Consider the following 26122-nt stretch of genomic DNA (forward strand, 5'->3'; position numbering starts at 1 on the left):
TGCCTCTAGAACATGGCCATATAGCCCGAAAAAACCTAACACAACTCAATACTTCCACTCTCTGTTTACAAATTTCCAGAAAAGAAGACTCTGCTGGACTTTCAAGTACTCTATATTCCACCGTTGAACAGCTCTGATAGTTTGGAAGTCCTTAACGTTGAGGAGGAATCTCTTTTCCTATTGCTTCATTGTGTCCTGGTCTCCAGAGCAGCAGAAAAGAAGCTGGCCCTTTCCTTCTCAATGGGACATCCTTCCAAATATCTAAACATGGTTCTTCTGTCCCCTTCTCTCTATCTTTTCTTCTCCAACCTAAACATCCCCAGCTCCTTAAGCCATTCCTCAAGGGGATTAATGTCTTCCATACATCTGACCATTTCATTGCCCCTCCTCTGGACCCCTTCCATCTTGTCCATCTCCTCCTTGAATTTTGGGGCAGAGTTATTATTACAGGTGAGACTGACCAAAGCCAAATAGAGTGGGGCTATGACTATCGTCCTAGAGAAGCCTACAGAGGAACATGCCTTTCACTGGATGCATTCCTTTATAGAGACGATGACCTCCTTCAATCTAGACACTCTCCTTCTCCTATAGAGGCCTACAGAGGAGTATGTCCTTCTTGAGATGCATTCCTTTATAGGGACGATGACCTCTCTCAATCTAGACACTATCCTCCTCCTCCTATAGAGGCCTACAGAGGATTATGTCCTTCTTGGGACACGTTCCTTTATAGGGATGATGACCTCCCTCAATCTAGACATTCTCTTCCTCCTAGAGAGGCCTACAGAGGAACATGTCCTTCTTGGCACTCATTCCTTTATAGGGATTATGATCTTACTCAATCTAGACACTCTCCTCCTCCTATAGAGGCCTATCGAGGATTATGTCCTTAGGATGCATTCCTTTATAGGGACGATGACCTCCCTCAATCTAGACATTCTCCTCCTCCTATAGAGGCCTACAGAGGAGCATGCCCTTCTTGAGACACATTCCCTTATAGGGACGATGACCTCCCTCAATCTAGACACTCTCCTCCTCCTATAGAGGAGTATGTCCTTCTTGGCACACATTCCTTTATAGGGATGATGACCTCCCCCAATCTAGACATTCTCCTCCTCCTATAGAGGCCTACAGAGGAGTATGTCCTTCTTGGGACACATTCCTTTATAGGGATGATGACCTCCCTCAATCTAGACACTCTCCTCCTCTTAGAGACGCCTACAGAGGAGTATGTCCTTCTTGAGACCCATTCCCTTATAGGGACGATGACCTTCCTCAATTTAGACACTCTCCTCCTCCTATAGAGGCCTACAGAGGAGTATGTCCTTCTTGAGACGCATTCCCTTATAGGGACGATGACCCCCCTCAATCTAGACATTCTCCTCCTCCTATAGAGGCCTACAGAGGAGTATGTCCTTCTTGGCACGCATTCCTTTATAGGGATGATGACCTCACTCAATCTAGACACTCTCTTCCTCCTATAGAGGCCTACAGAGGAGTATGTCCTTCTTGAGACGCATTCCCTTATAGGGACGATGACCCCCCTCAATCTAGACATTCTCCTCCTCCTATAGAGGCCTACAAAGGAGTATGTCCTTGTCGAGACACATTCCCTTATAGGGACGATGACCTCCCTCAATCTAGACACTCTCCTCTTCTTCCTATAGAGGCCTACAGTGGAGTATATCTTTCTTGGCACGCATTCCTTTATAGGGATGATGACCTCCTTCAATCTAGACACTATCCTCCTCCTAGAGAGGCCTACAGAGGAGCATGCCCTTCTGGGAAAGTATTCCTTTATAGCCCTTCTACAACAAGTGTATCCCAACCCACTTATACTTTCTTCCCGTGGATTTTGCTGTGCATCACGAGGCGCTGACTCTGCTTGAAACTCTTCCCGCACTCAAAGCACTTGTAGGGCTTCTCTCCTGCGTGGGTCTTTTGGTGATAGATGAGACTCGAGCTGCAGGTGAACTTCTTTCCGCACTCCAGGCAATGGTACGGCTTCTCTCCCGTGTGGATCTTCTCGTGGATGCGGAGGCTGGAGCTCTGGCTGAAGCACTTCCCGCACTCGAAGCACTTGTAGGGCTTCTCCCCCGTGTGGGTCCTTTGGTGGAAGGTCAGGTTGCGGTTGTTGCTGAAGGTCTTGCCACAGACCAGGCAGTTGTAGGGCTTCTCCCCGGTGTGGACCCGCTGGTGGAGATTGCGATGAGAGCTCTGGCTGAAGGTCTTCCCACACTCAAGGCACTGATAGGGCTTCTCCCCGGTGTGGGTCCGCTGGTGGGACACCAGGTGTGGTCTTTGGTGGAAGCTCTTCCCGCACTCCTGGCACTCGTAGGGCTTCTCCCCATTGTGGATCCGTTTATGCAAGCGGAGGTAGGAGCTGTAGCTGAAGCTTTTCCCGCACTCTGAGCATTGGTACGGCTTCTCCGCCGTGTGGACTCTCATGTGCAGGTTCAACTTGGTACTGCTCCGGAAGCTCTTCTGGCACAGTGAGCAGGTGAACGGCTTCTCGTCGGTGTGGATCCGGAGGTGCTGGATCAGGCTCGTACTGTGGCTGAAGTCCTTCCCGCACTCCATGCACTTGTACGGCTTCTCCCCGGTGTGGATCTTCTTATGTGAAGCCAGGCTGGAGGTGAAGCGGAAGGCCCTCCCGCACTCTAGGCACTTGTACGGCTTTTCCCCGGTGTGGATCCTTTGGTGTTTAACAAGGATCGCCTTCCAGCCATAGCTTTTGCCGCAATCCGAGCATTTGTAGAGTTTCTCTCCTGTGTGGATGCGCCTGTGTGTAGTGAAGCCCTTCATGTCACCAAAGCTCTTTCCGCAATCTGGGCATTGGTATGGTTTCTCTCCCGTGGGGATGTTTCCGGGTGAAATCCCATCTCCCTTTTGTATTTTCTGAGGGTCCTTTTGGCATTTCGGACACCGACGTGTCTTTTGGCGAGTTGCCTCTGTGCCGTCACTGAAGTCTGCTCCACATTCCACGCATTTGTGCCATTTTTCTCTAGTGTGGATCCGATGGTGCGAACTAAGGTGCGCACTACGGCGGAAGCTCTTTCCGCATTCCAAGCACTTATACAGTTTCTCCCCAGAGTGAATTTTCTGGTGTGCTGTAAGGCTGGCCTTCATAGCAAAGACCTTCCCGCAATCCACGCAATGATACGGTTCCTCGGCGCAATGGGTCCTCATGTGTGAGGTGAGGTTTCCAGCCTGATTATAGCACTTTCCACACACCGAACACTTATATGGCTTATCTCCTGTATGTATTCTCTGGTGGATGGTAAAACTCCTTCTATAGGTGAAACACTTCCCGCATTCCAGGCATATATAGGGCTCTTCCTCTCTCTGAGAATCAGGGCTGGATTTGGACAGGACTCTTCTCCCAAGTGAAGAGCGGCCATTCTTCCTTTTCTTCCCCTTCGGGATTTGGATCGGGATTTGAGAAAGGTCATCCCTCAGCCAAGGAGTTGGTATACTCCACTCAATCTCTGCTCGGTTTTCTTTCGGCGTCCTTGATACTTTCTCCTTCACCTCTTCCTCCAACATTCTTGATTCTTCGTCTTCCTCAATAACTTCTTCTTTCACTTCCTCCAACATCCTTGATTCTTCGTCTTCCTCAATGACTTCTTCCTTCACGTCCTCCAACATCCTTGATTTTTCATGTTCTTCAAATACTTCCTCCTTCACTTCTTTCTCCAACATCCTTGATTCTTCGTCTTCCTCAAACACTTCCTCCTTCACTTTTTTCTCCAACATCCTTGGTTCTTCCTCCTTCACTTCTTCTTGTAGTATCCTTGATTCTTCATCTTCCTCAAAGAGTTCTTTCTTCACCTCTTTCTGTGACATCCTCGACTCTTCGTCTTCCTCAAAGACTTCTTCCTTGATTGTTCTTGAGATCACTTGGTATGGCTCCAGAGAACTGTCCTCCCCTGAAGAAATGACAAGGGGATAATCTCTAGTCAAAAAATGCAATCGGCTCTCCATATTTATGGATTCTATTAATATGTGTTCTCTAGGTCCTCCAGCATGACTCTGTGGTCAGCTTCCATTGGATGGACGACATGGTTCTATGGTCAACTTCTGCCAGAAGCTGTCTATAGAGCACGCATGGACAAACTTTGACCCTCCAGATGTTTTGGACTTGTGGGAGTTGAAGTCCAAAACACTTGGAGGACCGAAGTTGGTTTATGCCTGCTTTAGAGTTATGCTGGAGAAATAGAGATACTTAGAGATACAATTCCCATATGTCAAGGTCTATTTTCCCCCAAGAGTGCCTCAAGAGCGCCCCTGGGCAAAATCAACTGTAGGTATTAGGTATTTGTGCCCAGTTTGGTCCAGTGAATGAAAATACATCCTGCATATCAGATATTTACATTTATAACAGTAGCAAAATGACAGTTATGAAGTAGCAATGAAAATAATGTTATGGTTGGGGGTCACCACAACATGAGGAACTGTATGAAGGCGTTGTGACATTAGGAAGGTTGAGAACCACTGCTCTAGAATGACCTGGGAAATGCCTAAAGGAGATGTTATGGTCCAACTGGAGCCAACGACACCACAGGAACCAGTCCAACAGGGGTCGTACTGTATTTGCTGGTGCTGAGGTCCTACGTCACTCAAGGTCAACGAAGAAATTCCTAAAGAGGGCATATACGGTCCGACTGGGGTCAACAACACCACAGGAACCAATACAACAGTTATGGGGCCACACTGTATTTGTGGGTGCGAAGGTCCAATGTCAATCAAAAGTCAAGGAAGGAACCGCAAGGGAAGATTCTTACCCGGAGGGGCCGTGTTCCCACAATCCCCTTCTTCCATGACTTCTGCTGTGCAGAATCCTCCTCTGTTATCCAACCCAAGTCCACCAGAAAGGCCCTAAAAAGGAAGAGAGCAGAATCTGAATCCAGCCCCAGAGATTAAGCCGCTCGCCTCGGACGCTGGTGTCTTTCTTAGAAGCTTAAGATTTTCAGCAACAGAGGCCAGTACGCCTGGCGGGGACGAGAGAGAGGGCCTTCTCAGTGGTGCCCCCTCAGCTGTGGAACGCCCTTCCTACAGAAATTAGATTGGCCCCCTCCCTATTGGCATTTCGGAGGAAAGTGAAGACCTGGTTGTAGAATGACCAGTTTGGGACAAAGAACTCTTGTCTGTTGGAGCTAGGTGTGAATGTTTCAATGACCACCTTGATTAGCATTTGATAGCCTGGGAAAACAACCAGGGACATCTAAACACCTCTCAACAAAAGATTGCTCCAGCCACTGCCAGGCCATCAAATACTAATCAAGGTGGTCAGTTGAAACATTCACACCTAGCTCCAGCATACGAGAGTCCTTTGTCCCACCCTGGTCATTATTCCACAGATATATAAACCCTTTTTCCTAGTTCCAACAGACCTCACTACCTCTGAGGATGCTTGCCACAGATGCAGGCGAAATGTCAGGAGAGAATCCCTCCAGAACATGGCCATATAGCCCGAAAAAACCTACAACAACCCAGTGATTCCGGCCATGAAAGCCTTCGACAATATATTATTGGATACTCCATAATGAATTATGAGGATGCATTGTTGTACTACGTTCTTACCACCGATGCACGGTATTGGAGGCTCCTTCTTTGGAAGCTTTTAAACAGAGGCTGGATGGCCATCTGTCAGGGGTGATTTGAATGCAATATTCCTGCTTCTTGGCAGAATGGGGTTGGACTGGATGGCCCATGAGGTCTCTTCCAACTCTTTGATTCTATGTATTGCATTTTAATAATTTTGTACACCATTACATTGATTGCACTATATTGTTTTCTATTATTCCTAGTATATATTACGACATAGCACAGGCCGAAAGTCACAAGGGTTAGGAAATATTTTGTTTTGGTATTGAATTTTTAATAGCATAGCATTATGCACAATATATATAGGAAATAAATGTATAATAATGTGTTATATAATGCATGGGATTGGTAAATAAATAATTCAGAGAGCGTTATGAATAGGCAAAGCTCCTCTGTTGCTTTTTTGGACCATTCTGTATATATTATATTATATTTTGTTGTTCATTCGTTCAGTCGTCTCCCACTCGCCAGAGCTCCCTGTCGGCCGTCACCACCCCCAGCTCCTTCAAGGTCAGATTATATTATATTAGTAATATAATATTATATTGTATGAATATATTGTTGTATATTGTATGAATAGGCAAGGCTCCTCTGTTGCTTTTGGACCATTCTGTATATATTATATTATATTTTTTTGTTGTTCATTCATTCAGTCATCTCCGACTCTTCGTGACCTCATGGACCAGCCCACGCCAGAGCTCCCTGTCGGCCGTCACCACCCCCAGCTCCTTCATTCTGTATATATTATATTATATTTTGTTGTTGTTCATTTGTTCAGTCGTCTCCGACTCTTCGAGACCTCATGGACCAGCCCACGCCAGAGCTCCCTGTCGGCCGTCACCACCCCCAGCTCCTCCAAGGTCAGATTATATTATATTAATAATTATTATATTATATTATAATATTATAATTATATTATATATTATTATTATATATTATTATATTATATTATATTAATAATATAATATTATATTGTATTATAATATATATTATAATAATAATATAATATTGCATTGCAGTATCACATAATTTTAATTTTAATAATTTTAATAAATGCAATCTCATAATTTAATCTAAGCGATAATATCATGTTATAAAATTGTGCATTGTGTAATATGTTATTTTATAATATTATATTTATAATATTGTATTATTACATTATATTAATAATACAATATTATAAATATAACATTATAAAATAACACATTACACAATACACACTTTTGTAACATTATATTATTGTTTAGATTGCATTGTGATATTGCATTTATTAAAATTATGTGATACTGCAATGCAGTATTATATTATTACTTGCAAAAATGCAACAAATATATCACTACATTGCATTATTTCCAATGCAAATGAATCAATGCAACATATAATGTATTATATTATATTAATAATACAATATTATAAATATATTATATATTATTAATATTATTATAAATATAATAGTATAAAATAGCATATTACACAATGCACAATTTTATAACATTATAAAATCTAATAATAATTATGATACTGTATGCATTAAATTATGTGATACTGCAATGCAATATTATATCATTACTTGCAATAATGCAACAAATACATCCCTGCATTGCATTCTTTCCAATGCCAATGAATCAATGTAACAAGCCCTTGCTTTTCAAAGAGATCCCCCTTATTATTAATTATTGATTAATTATTGCAAAAATTGCTGAATGCACTGAGATGAATGCACAGAGGGGCCCCTTTTCCGACTGCATTAATCCCAGTGCATTAATTAGCAGAGTCTTAATGAGCCCTCTTCCCAGCCCAAACCAGAGAAACACCCTCAATGCAAACCTTGCAACGTCCTTCTCCTCCTTGGGCACAAAGGCAAGCAGAGCCAACACTTCGGGTTCCCAAGCGAACTGCAGAGAGCAGAGAAAGGGAACGCCAGTGCGCATGCTCCACCCTTCACATAAACAGAAGGGCTTTCGCCTGGGAGCCGGAAGTGTTGGGATCTACTTCTCTCTGCTGCTTGCTTTTCCTCTTTGCCCTCCCATATCAAAGGATGCTCCAGAAAAGTAGAAGCCAAGCCAAGGCATCCTACGCTTGGGAAGGGGTCACTCAAGGTCATCCAGTCCAGCCCCCCTTCTGCCTTCAGGCGGGAAAAGCACCACCAAAGCCCTCCAGACAGATGGCCATCCAGACTCAGAGGCATTAGAAGAAATAGGCTCAGAAGGGGGGCTGGACTAGACGGCCTTGAGAGGCCCCTTCTGAGCCTAAGATGCATCTTAGGCTCAGAAGGGGCCTCTCAAGGCCATCTAGTCCAGCCCCCTTCTGCCTTCAGACAGGAAAAGCACCACCAAAGCCCTCCAGACAGATGGCCATCCAGACTCATAGGCATTAGAAGAAATAGAGCTGTAGAATCAAAGGATCCTAGAGTTGGAACTCTATGACATCAGACAGGAAAAGCACCACCAAAGCCTTCCAGACAGATGGCCATCCAGCCTCATAGGCATTAGAAGAAATAGAGCTGTAGAATCACAGGCTCAGAAAGGGGCTGGACTAGATGGCCTTGAGAGGCCCCTTCTGAGCCTAAGATGCATCTTCGGCTCAGAAGGGGCCTCTCAAGGCCATCTAGTCCAGCCCCCTTTTGCCTTCAGCGAGGAAAAGCACCACCAAAGCCCTCCAGACAGATGTCCATCTGGGCATTAGAAGAAATAGAGCCGTAGAATCAAAGGATCCTAGAGTCGGAACTGGCCCTTCATCCAGTCCAAACCACTTCTGACTTCATATTCCTGCATGGCATTGAAGTCGAGCACCCCCCCCCCTCCAAAAAAAACAAGGGATAGTGACTTATAGTTCTGCAAAGGGCAAGGGCACCAGACTGCACAGTAGGGGTTAAGTCTTGGTCACATTGCCAAGGCACTAACAGCAATAAGGACCCCACAAGACTTTTGGGGAACGGCTGGATCTTGAGACTTCTGCCCTTCATGAGAGTTGTAGTTTCCCAAGGACCAGCTTCGATCCCAGCGTGGCAGAATTCCACACAATGGCTCAGTGGGAAATAAACAGACTTTCCTTTTGGGCTCTAAGAGCTCTGCCTAATGTTTTGGAATCGTAAGGACATCTTTCCCGCTCATGAACTTCCCTCAAAATGAACTATGGACTCATACTATTTGAAAATAATTTCTTTATTAAATTTCTTTGGCAGGGTGGGATGGGGAAGGAGATATTTGATATGAATTTCTGTGGATTTCTGTATTCCCTCATGTATTTTCCTTATTCTTACCCTGACACCCAAACCTATCACTCCTTCCCCCTCCCCTTGGGTAAATCAATCCAGGAAGCGGCCAGCTGTTGAAAGGGCAATCAGGAGCAACAAAAGAAACTCATATCCCAGAACTCTGGCGAGGACAATAAGACCTGGAATCCCTATCTGGCTCCAGGATTGAGGCCATCAGGCTGGGATCTCCTTCTGCAGACTTTTGGCCATTTCACAATAGGAGCGAGACACCCCTCAGGGGGCCACCTACCCAATTTTGTTTACTTCATTCAAAACCAGACATTTCCCCAGCCTCCCCTTTTGTGCCTTATCTGATTGTGGCAGGAAGTCCAGGATGAAAGTAATCAAGGATCATCGCAACTCCACTCAAAGACAATAGACTGGGCATCGCATCCTTTGATTCATTTGCTGTCTCATTGTTTCTGTGTTCATCCCGCCTCTCTCCTCCTGATTTGTCAAGGCTCTGAAGCAGGGAAAGCTCTCCCATTGGAGGGAGTTTTGAAACTTTCAAACCTGTATTTTGCTATAAATATGCCTCTGATCAATGTACTCGTATGCTTTGTGGGCGATCTATCACCACATTGCATCCTTCTCAGCTGAATCGCTCATTAAACCTCGATGCCTCTTCTTCGCTTTGGCAAGAGTCTCATTTCAATTTTTAATATTAATAAAATTGCTGGAATCAGGCTTCTCTGAAGGCTCGCCAAAGTAGCGTTCCCTCTTTGGTGGGAACTAAGGGTCCTCTCCCCTTGGAGTTGACCCTCCAAAAGTTCCAGTTGACTTCAGCATGACTGAGGTTGGGCTGGATGGCCCTTGGAGGGGGTCTCTTCCAACTCTAGGAGTCTATGAAATGAGCCGTACGTAAATCATAGATTTCTAAAAACAGGAATGAAAGGTTCCCATGAGATCTGTTGTGTCCTCATGCATTTCGTTATTGTGTATGTTTCCGTATCTCTTGTAAGTTCGTTCAATCTCCAGTTTGCTAGTAAAACTCAATTACTGTGTTGCGACATGATGCATATGATCTACAAATCTCTCATAAATCCTGCAACAACAAACCAGGGATGAGTTTGCAGCACTGCCTAGTTTGGAGGAAGTTAGCAATGCCATCAGCCAACAAAAAAAATAACAAAGCCAGCGGACCTGATGGGATCCCTATTGTTGTTTATTTGTTCAGTCGCTTCCAACTCTTTGTGACCTCATGTACCATCCATTGGTACAGCTCCCTGTTGGCCATCGCCACCCACAGCTCCTTCAGAGTCAAGCCAGTCAAAGATACAATCCATTCATCTTGCCCTTGGTCGGCCCCTCTTCCTTTTTCCTTCCATTTTCCCCAGTATCATTGTTTTCTCATGATCTGCCCAAAGTACTTCATCTTTGCTTCTAATATCCTTCCCTCCAGTGAGCAGTCAGGCTTTGTTTCCTGAAGTATGGACTGGTTGGATCTTCTCGCGATCCAAGGCACTCTCAGAATTTTCCTCCAGCATCACGGTTCAAAAGTGTCTATCTTCCTTTGCTCAGCCTTCCTTCTGGTCCAGCTCTCACATCCATAGGTGACTACGAGGAATACCATTGCTTTAACTATATGGATCTTCGTTGCCAGTGTGATGTCTCTACTCTTCTCTATCTTAATCGGAATTAATAATGGTTCTTTTCCTAAGAAGGAAACGTCTTTGATTTCCTGGCTGCAGTCTGTGTCTGCACTCATCTTTGTGCCTAGAAATACAATGTTTGCCACGGCCTCTATGTTTTCTCTCTATTTCCCAGTTGTCAATCATTCTTGTTGCTATAATCTTGTTTTTTTTTTTTTACCTGCAACCCAGCTTTTGCACTTTCTTCTTTCACCTTAGTTAGAAGGCTCCTCAGCTCCTCCTCACTTTCGGCCATCAAAGTGGTATCATCTGCATATCTAAGGTTGTTAATGTTTCTTCCAGCAATATTAATGGGATCCCTGCTAAAATCTTTAAAGAGGGTGGACCTGAGCTGTCACAGCAGCTCCACCAGCTCATTGAAAAATGTGGGTAACCAAGAAAATCCCAGCAGACTTCAAAGATGTCACCATCATCACCCTTTTCAAACAAGTGGAAAGTACAGACTGTGGAAATTATCGAGATATCTCCCGTCTAACCTCCGCTGGGAAGATCCCCGCAAGAATCCTTGCAAACTGCCTCCTACCCCTCTCAGAAGACATCCTCCCAGAATCCCAGAATGGCTTCTGCCCCTGCAACAACAAACCAGGGATGAGCTTGCAGCACTGCCTAGTTTGGAAGAAGTCAGCAATGCCATCAACCAACAAAAAAACAACAAAGCCAGCGGACCTGATGGGATCCCTGCTGAAATCTTTAAAGATGGAGAACCCGAGCTGACACAACAACTCCACCGGCTTTCAGACCTTACTCCTAACCCTACTCCTCTCAGAAGACACCCTCCCAGAATCCCAGAACGGCTTCCGCCCCTCCAGAGGAACAGTGGACATGATCTTCACTGCACAACGGCTCCAAGAAAAATGCAGGGAACAAAATCAACCTCTGTACATGGCATTCATTGACCTCGCAAAGGCATTCAACAAAGTGAATCAGAGTGATCTCTGGACCATCCTCCAAAAAATCAGATGCCCTGACAGATTTGTGAACATCCTGCAACTCCTCCACGGCAACATGAGAGCAACAGTCTTGCACAGCAATGGCTCTCAAAGTGACCCATTTAAGGTGGCATCAGGTATCAAACACGGATGTGTTATTGTCCGAACCTTATTTTCCATCTTCATCGCTATGGTACTTCATCTTGTTGATGGGAAACTTCCCACCAGAATGGAAATCATTGATCGGACAGATGGCAAGCTATCTAATTTCAGCAGACTGAAAGCCAAAACCAAGGTCACAACAACATCTGTTATAGAACTTCAATATACCTTGCTTTTTCTCTTTGGCTTCCCATATCAAAAAATGCACCAGAAGAGCAGAAGCCAAGTTAAGGCATCTTAGGCTCAGAAGGGACTTCTCAAGGCCATCTAGTCTAGCCCCCTCCTGCTTTCAGGCAGAAAAAGCACCACCAAAACCCTCCCGACAGATGGCCATCCAGCCTCATAGACATTAGAAGAAATAGGGCTATGGAGTGAAAGGCTTTTAGAGATGGAACAGGCCCCTCATCCAGTCCAATCCATTTCATGTATCCTGCATTGCATGAATGAGGTTGGGGTGGATGGCCCTTGGAAAGTTCTCTTCCAACTCTACGATTCTGTGAAATAAGCCAATTATAAATAATATATTTCTAAAAACAGGAAAGTTTCCCATGAGATCTGTTGTGTCCCCATGCATTTCGTTAATATGTATATTTCCATATCTCTCGTAAGGTGTTTCAATCTTCAGTTTGCTAGTAAAACTCAATTACTGTGTTGCGAAATGTTGCATATGATCTACAAATCTCTCACAAATCTTGCAACAACAAACCAGGGTATGAGTTTGCAGCACTGAAGGTTTGGAGTAAGTCAGCAATGCCTCCAGTCAACAAAAAAAATAACAAAGCCAGCGGACCTGATGGGATCCCTGCTGAAATCTTTAAAGAGGGAGGACCTGAGCTGACACAACAACTCCACCAGCTCATAGAAAAAGTGTGGGTGGCCGAGAAAATGCCATCAGACTTCAAGGATGCCACCATCATCACCGTTTTTGGAAAAGGGGAAAGAACAGACTGCAGAAACTATCGAGGTATCTCCCGTTTCAGCTGGGAAAATCCTCGCAAGAATCCTTGCAAACCGCCTTCTACCCGTCTCAGAAAACTCCCTCCCAGAATCCCAGAATGGCTTCCAACCCTCCAGAGGAACAGTGCACATGATCTTCACTGCACGCCAGCTCCAAGAAAAATGCAGAGAACAAAACCAACCTCTGTCCATGGCATTCATTGACCTCGCAAAGGCATTCGACACAGTGAATCTCTGGCCCATCCTCCAAAAAATCAGATGCTCTGACAAATTTGAGAACATCTTGCAGCTCCTTCACAATGTCATGATGGCAACGGTCTTGGACAGCAATGACTCCCAAAGGGACCCATTTAAGGTGGAATCAGGTGTCAAACAGGGATGTGTCATTGCCCCAACCTTATTCTCCATCTTCGTTGCTATGATACTTCATCTTGTTGACGGGAAAGTTCCCAGCGGAGTGGAAATCATCTATCGGACAGATGGCAAGCTATTTAACCTCAGCAGACTGAAAGCCAAACCAAGGTTACAGCAACATCTGTTATAGAACTCCAATATGCCTTGCTTTTCCTCTTTGGTCTCCCATATCAAAGGATGCTTACGTAGAGCAGAAACCAAGCCAAGGCATCCTAGGCCCAGAAGGGGCCCCTCAAGGCCATCCAGCCCAGCCCCCTTCTGCCTTCAGACAGGAATAGCAACACCAAAGCTTTCCCAACAGCCCCAGAGTCGGACACGACTGGACTTAATGTCAGGGGAAAACCTTTACCTTTACCTATGGAATGAAAAGCTTTTAGAGTTGGAGCAGGCCATTGATCCAGTCCAACCCACTTCTGACCATATACAGTAGAGTCTCGCTTATCCAACCTTCATTCATCCATCACTATGGATTATCCAACATGGTCCAGGATGGGAGAATGAAAGAACCCATGTTCGTTTTGGTGCTAAATTAATAAATACAGTAATTACTACATAACGTTATCATGTATTTAACTGCTTTTTTCTGTTGATTTGTTGTAAAACAGGATGTTTTGGTGCTTAATTTGTAAAATCATAACATAATCATAATGTAATTTTACATTTAATAGGTTTTTCCTTAATCCCTCCTTATTATCCAACATTTTCACTTATCCAACGTTCTGCTGGCCCATTTATGTTTGAGCTGCTGTGACAGCTCAGGTCCACCATCTTAAAGACTTTATCAGGGATCCCATCAGGTCCGCTGGCTTTGCTATTTTTTTTGTTGGCTGATGGCATTGCTGACTTCCAACTCTTCCAACTCTATGATTCTGTGAAATATCAGGAATGAAAGTTTGCCATGAGATCTATTGTGTCCCCATGCATTTCATTATTATGTATGTTTCTTGTAAGGTGTTTCAATCTCCAGTTTGCTAGAAAAACACAATTACTGTGTTGCGACAAGATGTATATGGTCTACAAATCTCTCACAAATCCCACAACAATAAACCAGGGATGAGTTTGCAGCACTGCCTAGTTTGGAGTAAGTCAGCAATGCCATCAGCCAACAAAAAAAAATAGCAAAGCCAGCGGACCTGATGGGATCCCTGCTTATCTTTAAGTCTTTAAGACGATGGACCTGAGCTGTCACAGCAGCTCATTGAAAAAATCTGGGCGACCAAGAAAATCACAGCAGACTCCAAGGATGACACTATCATTACCCTTTTCAAAAAAGTGAAAAGTACAGACTGTCGAAATTATCGAGGTATCTCTCGTCTAACCTCTGCTGGGACAATCCTCGCAATAATCCTTGCGAACTGCCTTCTCCCTGTCTCAGAAGACTTCTTCCCAGAATCTCTGAATGGCTTCCGGCCCTCCAGAGGAACCGTGGACATGATCTTCACTGTACAACAGCTCCAAAAAAATTCAGGGAACAAAATCAACCTCTGTGCATGGCATTCGTTGACCTTGCAAACGCATTCAGCAAAGTGAATCAGAGTGCTCTCTGGACCATCCTTCAAAAAATCAGATGCCCTGACAGGTAACACAGGGATGTGTTATTGCCCCAGCCTTGTTTTCCATCTTCATCGCTATGATACTTCATCTTGTTGACGGGAAGCTTCCCACCGGAGGGGAAATCATCTATCGGACAGATGGCAAGCTATTCAACCACAGCAGATTGAAAGCCAAGCCAAGGTTACAACAACATCTGTTATAGGACTCTAATATACCTTGCTTTTTCTCTTTGGCCTCCCATGTTAAAGGATGCACCAGAAGAGCCAAGGCGTCCTAGGCTTAGAAGGGGCCCCTCGAGACTATCCACTCCAGCCCCCTTCTGCCTTCATTGAATGGTGCTTTTCCTGCACGGCATGAATGAGGTTTGGCTGGACAGCCCTTGGAGGGCTCTCTTCAAACTCTACGATTTTATGAAATGAGCCATACATAAATCATATATTTGTTTATATTTATAAGCTTTCCATGAGATCTGTTGTGTCCTCATACATTTCATTATTATGTATATTTCTGTATCTCTTGGAAGGAGTTCGTTAAACCTCCAGTTTGCTGCTAAAACTCAATTAGTGTGTTGAGACACTATACAAAGTGTGTTGTCAACACTGTTCAGCAGTGGGACTCTCCTTCTGCCTCAGAGTCTGTTGGAAGCTCGTTCCTTCCTTGGAGGGTTTGAACCACAGGATGGATGGCCATCTGTCAAGAGGGATCAGATTGTGCCCTCCTTCCTGGCAGAAGGGGGTTGGGTTGGGTGGCCTTTAGAGCTCTCTTCCAACTCTAGGAATCTATACAACATATCTTGGGTCGCTGTGAGTTTTTCTGGGCAGTATGGCCATGTTTCAGCAGCATGCTCTCCTAACATTTCACCTGCATCTGTGACTGGCATAATAATAATAATAATAATAATAATAATAATAATAATAATTTCCCCAAAGAGACTCAGAGCAGCTCACAACAATACAATTATACAAATAATCTTGACAACACACATAAATATTCAGAGGCATCTTCAGAGGTTCTGTTGGCAGTGAAGCAAGTGGTGCATAAACAAGGGCTGTTCATTAAAAATTTCCCCTGACCCACTTCTATTTATCACAAGATGCTGAAACTGGTGGTGTAGTATAAGAATAAAATAATTATAATTATAATTATTATAATTATAATTATTATTTTATTACTAGCTTGGGGACCCGGCTCTGCCCGGGTTAATTGAGAAAGGAATTGTGTATCAAGGTTGGTCTTTATCAGTTATGTATATGGCTCGCAGTGGTCTCAGGAAGTTAGTGAAGGTACTGCGAGTCCCATCATCTGTGGTCCATCCACCTCCAAATTGCACCTCTTTATGGGAGGCTTCTCTCATGTCCCCTTGAGCTTGTTTGGAGGTTCTAGCAGGGGAGCGCAGCTATCGTAAACCCGGGACCAAAGACTGGAGACCTCGGTACACTCCTTCTATACCTGGGACGTCGTCCTCTTCCACCGAGCGCGCAGCTTCGGGAGGGACGCACATGGAGCGGTGAGGGAGGAAGGGGACACCCGCCTAGCCAGCCAGGATGTGAGGGCGATCTGGCTGCGACATCTGTCACCCCATTGATCGCCAGGGTTGATTCGGCTGATCTGGCTGGCTAGGCGGGTGTCCCCTTCCTCCCTCACCGCTCCATGTGCGTCCCTCCCGAAGCTGCGCGCTCGGTGGAAGAGGACGACATCCCAGGTATAGAAGGAGTGTACCGAGGTCTCCAGTCTTCGGTCCCGGGTTTACGATAGCTGCGCTCCCCTGCTAGAACCTCCAAACAAGCTCTCATGTCCCCGCATGAGGACTTGGAGCTCATCCGCCTCTCCCCGGATTTGGACCTGCAACCTGTCATAGGATGAGTGTGGGGTCCATGGAAAAAAATCACCCTAGACCATCTTCACATGCATAAGGTCTCTGCTCGCTGGGTCTCCTGACTGCTCACACCTTTCCAGGAGCAGGGTGCTCTCAGGCTCTCTTGGCAATGATGTGCCAGGGAAGCCAGGACTTTTTTTCAACAGACCGATCACACATGATGAAAACTGGGTCCATCACTATGTTCCTGACACTAAAATCCATGTGATGCAATGGAAGCATCATGACTCACCACCTCCAAAGACAGCATGTGCCCAACTCTTGGCAGGCAAGGTCATGCTCACAGGATTTTGGGACCAGTTCAGAGTAGGCCTACCTGTGTGACCGCATTTCTGTGTACGGACCCACACGTTCTCTTCGATCATCTGGAGAGGCCCTGCTCACGTTCCCACCTCCATCGCAGGCGCAATTGGTGGGGACGACAGAGAGGACCTTCTTGGTGGTGGCCCCTCAACTCTGGAATTCCCTCCCTAAGGACATCAGACTTGCCCCTACGCTGGCAGTCTTTAGGAGGAGCCTGAAAATGTGGTTGTTCCAGTGCGCCTTCCCAGAATAAGGAAAACTCTTAGCAATATGTCCTCAAATGCACTTTAATACTGACTTAGGATTGTCTGCGCACCCTTATCTTTCTCTGAAAACCCTATCCTAATTTGTCTTACCTTGTTCATGCCCAGCACTTTTTGATTTTAAATTTGAATTATTACATTTGGTTTTTAAATGCTGTATGTTTGATATTGTTATTGTCTATTGCTTATTGTGTATTTTTCTGTTTTGTGTTATCTTAACTGTTTTGTATTGATTATTGTTATTGCTTTTGTTTATTGATGTATTGTGGGCTTGGCCTCATGTAAGCCGCACCGAGTTGCTTGGGGAGATGGTAGCGGGGTAGAAATAAAGTATTATTATTATTATTATTATTATTATTATTATTATTATTAGGATTGATGGATTTCTTAGCAAAGGGAACCATGGTCACTTGGGCAAACTAGGCTTCACTGCTGCGGAAATTGCAGGGTTAGAAAGAAGGATCATCAAATTTGCAGACGACACCAAATTGGGAGGGAGAGCCAATACTCCAGAGGACAGGAGCAGGATTCAAAGGGATCTTGACAGATTAGAGAGATGAAGGGCCGAAACTAACACAATGAAGTTCAACAGGGACAAATGCAAGATACTCCACTTTGGCAGGAAAAACGAAATGCAAAGATACAGAATGGGGGACAATACCTGGCTCAAGAGCAGTACGTGTGAAAAAGATCTTGGAGTCCTCGTGGACAACAAGTTAAACATGAGCCAACAATGTGATGTGATGGCAAAAAAGGCCAATGGGATTTTGGCCTGCATCAATAGGAGCATAGTGTCTAGATCTAAGGAAGTAATGCTACCCCTCTATTCTGCTTTGGTTAGACCACATCTGGAATATTGTGTCCAAATTCTGGGCACCACAATTCAAGAGAGATATTGACAAGCTGCAATGTGTCCAGAGGAGGGCGACTCAAATGATCAAGGGTGTGGAGAACAAGCCCTATGAGGAGCGGCTTAAGGAGCTGGGCATGTTTAGCCTGAAGAAGAGAAGGCAGAGAGGAGATGTGATAGCCATGTATAAATATGTGAGGGGAAGCCACAGGGAGGAGGAGGGAGCAAGCTTGTTTACTGCTTCCCTGGAGACTAGGACGCAATGGAGCAATGGCTTCAAACTACAAGAGAGGAGATTCCATCTGAACATGAGGAAGAACTTCCTGACTGTGAGAGCCGTTCAGCAGTGGAACTCTCTGCCCCGGAGTGTGGTGGAGGCTCCTTCTTTGGAAGCTTTGAAGCAGAGGCTGGATGGCTATCTGTCAGGGGTGATTTGAATGCAATATTCCTGCTTCTTGGCAGAATGGGGTTGGACTGGATGGCCCAGGAGGTCTCTTCCAACTCTTTGATTCTAGGATTCTATGCAGGCCATCCAAACCTGCATAGAATGTGGCATGCTCCTCAAAGGTGTCCACTTTCTGCAAGGCAATGCACCAGTTCACAACTCAACTGTTGCCCAACTAGAAGCATGCTCCTGTGGCTTTGAAATCCAACCACATTCCCTTTATTCACCCGATCTTGCACCATCGGACTTCCACTTCTTTCCAACAAGGAAGTTATTTTGGAAGAGCAAGTGTTTCTCAGATGATGAGACTCTGGTTTCTGAAGTCACCTTGTGGCTTTTGGAGCAACCTGTCGACTTCTATAAGGAAGGTGTTTACAGTTGCTTAAAAAGATGGGAGAAGTGTGTGTCACCTATGAATGCCCCATACACATATACACACAAACACACACAAGCCATCCTCTGCCACGTGTTGCTGTGGTCCAGTCTGGTGATCTGTAATGAGAAACATGTTAGTTTCTAATATATGTAATGTCTTTCTGCTTGTGGGTAAACAGTATTTCTTGGTGTTTCTTTGTCGCTGTTGATGTGGAAGTTGTCTGGTTTGCCCACTCTGGAATATGCAACATATCATTGTCCTTCTTTAGGGGTCCCTTTCAAATCTATGATACTATATCTGTCATATACATATATGCGTGTGTGAATCATATATATTTTTATCTATGGCTGGATGGTTGTCAGGAGGGCTTCATGTTTTCTTGCCCTGAAGGGAGGTGGACTGGATGGTCTTAAGGCAGCTTTTCTCAACTTGGGGGTCAGGACCCTTGAGGGGGTCACAAGGGGGTGTCAGAAGGGTCGCCAAAGACCACCATAAAACACAGGATTTTCTGTTGGTCATGGGGGTTCTTTGTGGGAAGTTTGGTGTTCAGAATGCTCTTTGATTGTAGGTGAACTATAAATCCTAGCAACTACAACTCCCAAATGTCAAAGTCTATTTCCCCCAAAATCCATCTGTGTTCATATTTAGGCATATGGAGTATTTGTGCCAAGTTTGGTCCAGATCCATCATTGTTTGAGTCCACAGTGCTCTCTGGATGTAGGTGAACTACAACTCAAAAACTCAAGGTCAATGCCCAGCAAACCCTTCTAGCGTTTTCTGTTGGTCTTCGGAATTCTGTGTGCCAAGTTTGGTTCAATTCCATCGTTGGTGGAGTTCAGAGTGCTCTTTGATTGTAGGTGAACTATAAATCCCAGTAACTACAACTCCCAAATGTCAAGGTCTATTTCCCCCAAACTCCCATCTGTGTTCATATTTGGGCATATGGAGTATTTGTCCCAAGTGTGGTCCAGATCCATCATTGTTTGAGTCCACAGTGGTCTCTGGATGTAGGTGAACTACAACTCCAAAACTCAAGGTCAATGCCCAGCAAACCCTTCTAGTATTTTCTGTTGGTCATGGGAGTTCTGTGTGCCAAATTTTGTTCAATTCCATCATTGGTGGAGTTCAGAATGCTCTTTGATTGTAGGTGAACTATAAATCCCAACAACTACAACTCCCAGATGACGAAAACAATTTTTTTTTAGTGATGGTGGTCACTCCTTGGGTTAGTAGGTGTCTTGTGGCCCAAATTTAGTGGCAATTCGTCCAGCAGATTTTGAGTTATAATGTCACACAAAACCAACAGAACATTACTTACACTTACACACACACACACACACACACACACACACACACACACATCCCTGTGGTATCATGATCTTATTTCCTGGTTTTGTGTGAAGCCAGGAAATTAGGCTGTCATGGACCAGTCTGGTATATATTTGAAATCTGGGAGAGGAAACGTGAGCAATGCCAGGGTGAGACATGAGGAAAATAAACAGTCAGTTGGAACTTTGTTGCGTTCCCTACTGCATGCTTTTCAATTAAAACCTTCCAACTTTGCTTGTGAGGTAATGATTTGGCCAGAAAGCTACAGATCCGGACATGTGGAATAATGTCCAGGGTGGGGAAAAGAACCCTTGTGTGTTTGAAGCAAGTGTGAATGCTGCAATTAGCCAGCTTGAATTGAATTGAGTCGTCATGAAGTTGCAAAGTCAATCAGTGAGGGGATCTCCATAGACCTGTGTTGCCCAGGAACATCCTGGTCGCCATGAAGTTGCAAAGTCAATCAGTGAGGGGATCTCCATAGACCTGTGTTGCCCAGGAACATCCTGGTCGCCATGAAGTTGCAAAGTCAATCAGTGAAGGGATCTCCATAGACCTGTGTTGCCCAGGAACATCCTTTTTGGGATTGGCACTTGGCTGTTTGCTATCTAGAGTTAGTTCCCCTGTTTCCGAGTAGTGTTCATTACTTACTGCCTTGATTCTGGTGTTCAGAAATCCACAAGAAGCAGGTGGACAATTTCAATATAAAGGAGGAAACCATGGAAATGAGCAAAATCTCGTTACTGGTATTAAAATAAAACCAGAATCAAGACAGTCAATAACGTATCCTGGTCTCCAGAGCAGGAGAAAGGAAGCTGGTCCTCAATGGGACATCCTTCCAAACATGGCTCTCCTGCCCACTTCTCTTCTCCACATTAAACAGACACAGCTCCTTGAGATGTTCCTCAAAGGCAGTGGTTCTCAACCTGTGGGTCCCCAGATGTTTTGGCCTTTAACTCCCAGAAATCCTAACAGCTGGTAAACTGGTTGGGATTTCTGGGAGTTGTAGGCCAAAACACCTGGGGTCCCATAAGTTGAGAACCACTGCTCAAAGTGCTTCAGGGTTTCGTTGGTCCTTCTCTGAACCCTTTCCACCTTGTCCGTTTCCTCCTTGAATTCTGGGACAAGGTTATTCTCCCAGGTGAGAAGATCTAACCCAGTGGTTCTCAACCTGTGGATTCCCAGATGTTTTAGACTTCAACTCCCAGAAATCCTAACATCTGGTAAACTGGGTGGGATTTCTGGGAGTTGTAGGCCAAAACACATGGGGACCCAGAGCTTGAGAACCACTGCTCAAAAGGCTTCAGGGTTTCCAAATGTTTGGTTGTTTCGTTGGTCCTTCTCTGGACTCTTTCCACCATGTCCATTTCTTCCTTGAATTCTGGGACGAGGATATTCTCCCAGGTGAGAAGATCTAACCCAGTGGTTCTCAACCTGTGGGTCCCCAGATGTTTTAGCCTTCAACTCCCAGAAATCCTAACAGCTAGAAAACTGGATGGGATTTCTGGGAGTTGTAGGCCAAAACACACGGGGACCCACAGCTTGAGAACCACTGTTCAAAGGGCTTCAGAGTTTCCAAATGTTTGGTTGTTTCGTTGGTCCTTCTCTGGACTCTTTCCACCTTGTCCGTTTCCTCCTTGAATTCTGGGACAAGGATATTCTCCCAGGTGAGAAGACCTAACCCAGTGGTTCTCAACCTGTGGGTCCCCAGATGGCTGGGATTTCTGGGAGTTGTAGGCCAAAACACCTGGGGACCCATAGGTTGAGAACCACTGATCTAACCAAAGACAAACAGAGGAGTGGGGCTATGACTATCCTCCACATCGCCATAGCCAGAAAAAAAATCCAGGGGGAGGGGGGAGGTTGAAACTTCTTTTTAATGAAGAGCCGTTCCATAACACAAAATAATTTCAATTATATGGTTCATTCTATATTTTTATATAAGATTTAATTAAACTAAATTTCTATTGTAGTTACAAAGCTTCAAGTCTTAAAATAACTAAAAACGACTGGTAATTTGTATTCACAAAAGAAACACTTGAAAACTGTGTCAATAAACATTGACAGTAATCAGGCTCCATCGATATTTTTTTGATGGACACTCAAGAACGCAAATCAGGGTGTGAATTAGAATGAGAACATTTCAGTTTCCAGTTAATTCCATCCGTAGGCATGATGAGAAGTTTGAACCTCAAAGTAGACTTCAAAACATGTCTATTAATGGAATTAACTGGCTTGTTGTCATAAAAGATGGAGCGATAGCACCCCATGTGGCTGAATCGAGCATAACCTCCAGGACGCCGAAACAGACAATGACCTCCCTTGATCTAGACACGATCCTCCTCCTATAGAGGCCTACAGAGGAACATGCCCTTCTCGGAGTGTCTTCCTTTATAGCTCTTCTATCCCAACCTACTTATAATTTCTTCCCGTGGATTTTGCTGTGCATCATGAGGCGCTGGCTCTGCCCAAAGCTCTTCCCGCACTCAAAGCACTTGTAGGGCTTCTCCGCGGCATGCGTCTTCTGGTGATAGATGAGGCTCGAGCTGCAGGTGAACTGCTTCCCGCATTCCAGGCAATGGTATGGCTTTTCTCCCGTGTGGATCTTCTCGTGGATGCGGAGGCTGGAGCTCTGGCTGAAGCACTTCCCACACTCCTGGCACTTGTAGGGCTTCTCCCCCGTGTGGGTCCTTTGGTGGAAGGTCAGGTTGCGGTTGTTGCTGAAGGTCTTGCCGCAGTCCAGGCAGTTGTAGGGCTTCTCTCCGGTGTGGACCCGCTCGTGGAGGTTTCGGTGCGAGCTCTGGCTGAAGGTCTTCCCGCACTCGAAGCACTGGTAGGGCTTCTCCCCAGTGTGGGTCCGCTGGTGGGACACCAGGTGCTGTCTCTGGTGGAAGCTCTTCCCACATTCCTGACACTTGTAGGGTTTCTCCCCGTTGTGGATCCGTTTATGCAAGCGGAGGTAGGAGTTGTAGCTGAACCTCTTCCCACACTCTGTGCATTGGTACGGCTTCTCCGCAGTGTGGATCCTCATGTGCAGGTTCAGCTTGGTGCTGCTCCGGAAGCTCTTCTGGCACTGCGAGCAGGTGAACGGCTTCTCGTCAGTGTGGATCTGGAGGTGCTGGATCAGGCTCGTGCTGTGGATGAAGTCCTTCCCGCACTCTGTGCATTTGTACGGCTTCTCCCCAGTGTGGATCTTCTCATGGATGCGGAGGCTGGAGTTCTGGCTGAAGCACTTCCCGCACTCCTGGCACTTGTAGGGCTTCTCCCCCGTGTGGGTCCTTTGGTGGAAGGTCAGGTTGCGTTTGTTGCTCAAGGTCTTGCCGCAATCCTGGCAGTCATAAGGCTTCCGGCCGTAGCTCTTGCCGCAATCTGAGCATTTGTAGGGTTTCCCTCCCATGTGGACGCGCCGATGTGTCGCGAAGCCCTTCCTGTTGGCAAAACTCATTCCGCAATCCGGGCATTTGAAGGGTTTCTCTTCCGTGGAGATGTTCTCGGGTGAAATTTCGTCTCCCTTTTCTATTCTCTGAGGGTCCTTTTGGCATTTCAGACACTGACGTATCTTTTGGTGTTCCAGGCATATATGGGGCTTTCGTCCTGTCTGAGAGTCAGGGCTGGATTTGGGCAGGGCTTTTTTCCCAAGCGAAGAACGGTCAATCTTCTTTTTCTTCCCCTTCGGAATTTGGATCGGGATTTCAGAAAGGTCATCCGTCAGCCAAGGAGTCGGTATACTCCACTCAATCTCTGCTGGTTTTTCCTTCGGCGTCTTTGATACTTCTTCCTTCAAGACTTCCTCATTCACTTCTTCCTCCAACATCCTTGATTCTTCGTCTTCCTCAAAGACTTCTTCCTTCACTTCTTCTTGTACTATCCTCAATTCTTCATTTTCCTCAAAAAGTTCTTCCTTCACCTCTTCCTCCAACATCCTTAATTCTTCATCTTCCTCAAAGACTTCTTCCTTGATTACTCTTGAGATCACCTCGTATGGCTCCAGAGAACTGTCCTCCCCTGAAGAAATGACAAGGGGCATAATCTCTAGTCAAAAAACGCAATCAGCTCTCCATATTTAGGGATTCTATTAATATGTACTCTCTAGGTCCTCCAGCATGACTCTGTGGTCAGCTTCCATTGAACATGGACAATAGTGACGATGGGTGACATGGTTCTATGGTCAACTTCTGCAAGAAGATGTCCATAGAGCAGGCATGGGCAAACTTTGACCCTTCAGATGTTTTGGACTTGTGGGAGTTGGAAGTCCAAGAGACCTGGAGGACTGAAGTTGGCTTATGCCTGCTATAGAGTCATGCTGGAGAAATAGAGATACTTAGATACCTTCACACATCTGTAGGACCTCTAGAGCAATTCTATGTGTAACATCCAGGATTCCTAGAGCAGGCATGGACAAACTTTGACCCTTCAGATGTTTTGGACTTGTGGGAGTTGGAAGTCCAAGAGACCTGGAGGACTGAAGTTGGCTTATGCCTGCTACAGAGTCATGCTGGAGAAATAGAGATACTTAAGATACCTTCACACATCTGTAGGACCTCTAGAGCAATTCTGTGTAACATCCAGGATTCCTAGAGCAGGCATGGACAAACTTTGACCCTTCAGATGTTTTGGACTTATGGGAGTTGGAAGTCCAAGAGACCTGGAGGACTGAAGTTGGCTTATGCCTGGTATAGAGTCATGCTGGAGAAATAGAGATATTTAGAGAGATATACCTTCACACATCTGTAGAACCTCTAGAGCAATTCTATCTGTAACATCCAGGATTCCTAGAGCAGGCATGGACAAACTTTGACCCTTCAGATGTTTTGGACTTGTGGGAGTTGGAAGTCCAAAAGACCTGGAGGACTGAAGTTGGCTCATACCTGCTATAGAGTCATGCTGGAGAAATAGAGATACTTAGAGAGATACCTTCACACATCTGTAGGACCTCTAGAGCAATTCTATGTGTGACATCCAGGATTCCTAGAGATAACACGTCTTCATTTCCAGGACCTCTAGAGCCATGCTATGTCTACCTTCCAGTGGAAGCCACATTTGAAGACAAGATTCCTACAGAAAACACTTCTCCCGGTATTTGTAGAATGTCCATCTTGTCTTAGAGACTTGGATTTTAGTGTAGCTAAATGGTATTCTTTACCTATTCTGTGCAGCATTTCTCCTCCTGCATTCTCTCCATCATCCTCCCCTAGTTAAGCAATTCCAGCAGAAGCTAACCAGAGTCACACTGAAGGGCCTATATGTGCTCTCTAGGTCCTCCAGCATGACTCTGTGATCAGCTTCCATTGGATATGGACAATAGAGGGATGCTGGATGACATGGTTCAATGGCAGTGGTTCTCAACCTGGTGTCCCCAGATGTTTTTGGCTTTCAATTCCCAGAAATCCTAACAGTGGGTAAGCTGGCTAGGATTTCTGGGAGTTGTAGGCCAAAAACATCTGGGGACCCCAGGTTGAGAACTATTGTTCTATGATCAACTTCTGCCAGAAGCTGTCTATAGAGCAGGCATGGGCAAACTTTGACCCTCCAGATGTTTTGGACTTGTGGGAGTTGAAGTCCAAAACACTTGGAGGGCCGAAGTTGGCTCATGCTTGCTATAGAGTCATGCTAGAGAAATAGAGATACTTAGAGAGATACCTTCACACATCTGTAGGACCTCTAAAGAAGTGGTTCCCAACCTGTGGTCCATGGACAACCAGTTGTCCCCAAATAATAATAATAACTTTATTTTTATACCCCGCCAACCATCTCCCCAAGGGGACTTGGGGTGGTGTACAAGGGACAAATAGAACACAACCACTTAAAAAGATCAGATAAAATATAAAGACAATCACCAATTGTAAACAATATCAAAACAATATGGTTGAGAGAGAACATAGCTGAGGTTCAGGCTCCATGAGTGCAATACATCCTGAAGGGAGCGCAAGGAAGGCACAACAATCAAGTAGAACTAAAATATGGTCCGCGGCCTCACTGTTACTGTCAGGATTATTGAAGGTATGCATGTATGTTTTTTCAATGTGTTTCTATATAATTAAGAATGGTTAAAATATGTATTCAAGATGGATTCTGTTATGTTCAATTGTGTATTGGAATTGTTGTTGTAAGAGACAGAGAGGTAGAGAGAAGAGACCTTGACAGAAGTTAGATAA

The 26122-nt window shown here is 45.1% G+C and overlaps 1 protein-coding gene across 3 annotated transcripts in view; it reads right to left on the reverse strand.

Moving 5' to 3' along the window:
• LOC132765835 (zinc finger protein 585A-like) overlaps positions 1-26122 on the reverse strand; it is a 58900-nt gene that overhangs the window by 27263 nt on the left and 5515 nt on the right. The window contains exons 1-3 of one of the 3 annotated variants that reach the window (XM_067463287.1): positions 7432-7498; positions 4782-4875; positions 731-3926 (exon numbers count right to left, since the gene is read on the reverse strand). In XM_067463287.1, coding sequence (XP_067319388.1) covers positions 1831-3926; positions 4782-4818 — 2133 coding nt within the window. In that variant the 5' untranslated portion in view covers positions 4819-4875; positions 7432-7498 and the 3' untranslated portion in view covers positions 731-1830. Of the gene's footprint in view, positions 1-730; positions 3927-4781; positions 4876-7431; positions 7499-22077; positions 23973-26122 lie in introns of those variants that run through there. The other 2 variants (XM_067463288.1, XR_010909121.1) reach the window with 2 other exon arrangements.

This window comes from Anolis sagrei, chromosome 2 (assembly GCF_037176765.1).
Source record: "Anolis sagrei isolate rAnoSag1 chromosome 2, rAnoSag1.mat, whole genome shotgun sequence".
Classification (NCBI taxonomy): Eukaryota; Metazoa; Chordata; class Lepidosauria; order Squamata; family Dactyloidae; genus Anolis; species Anolis sagrei.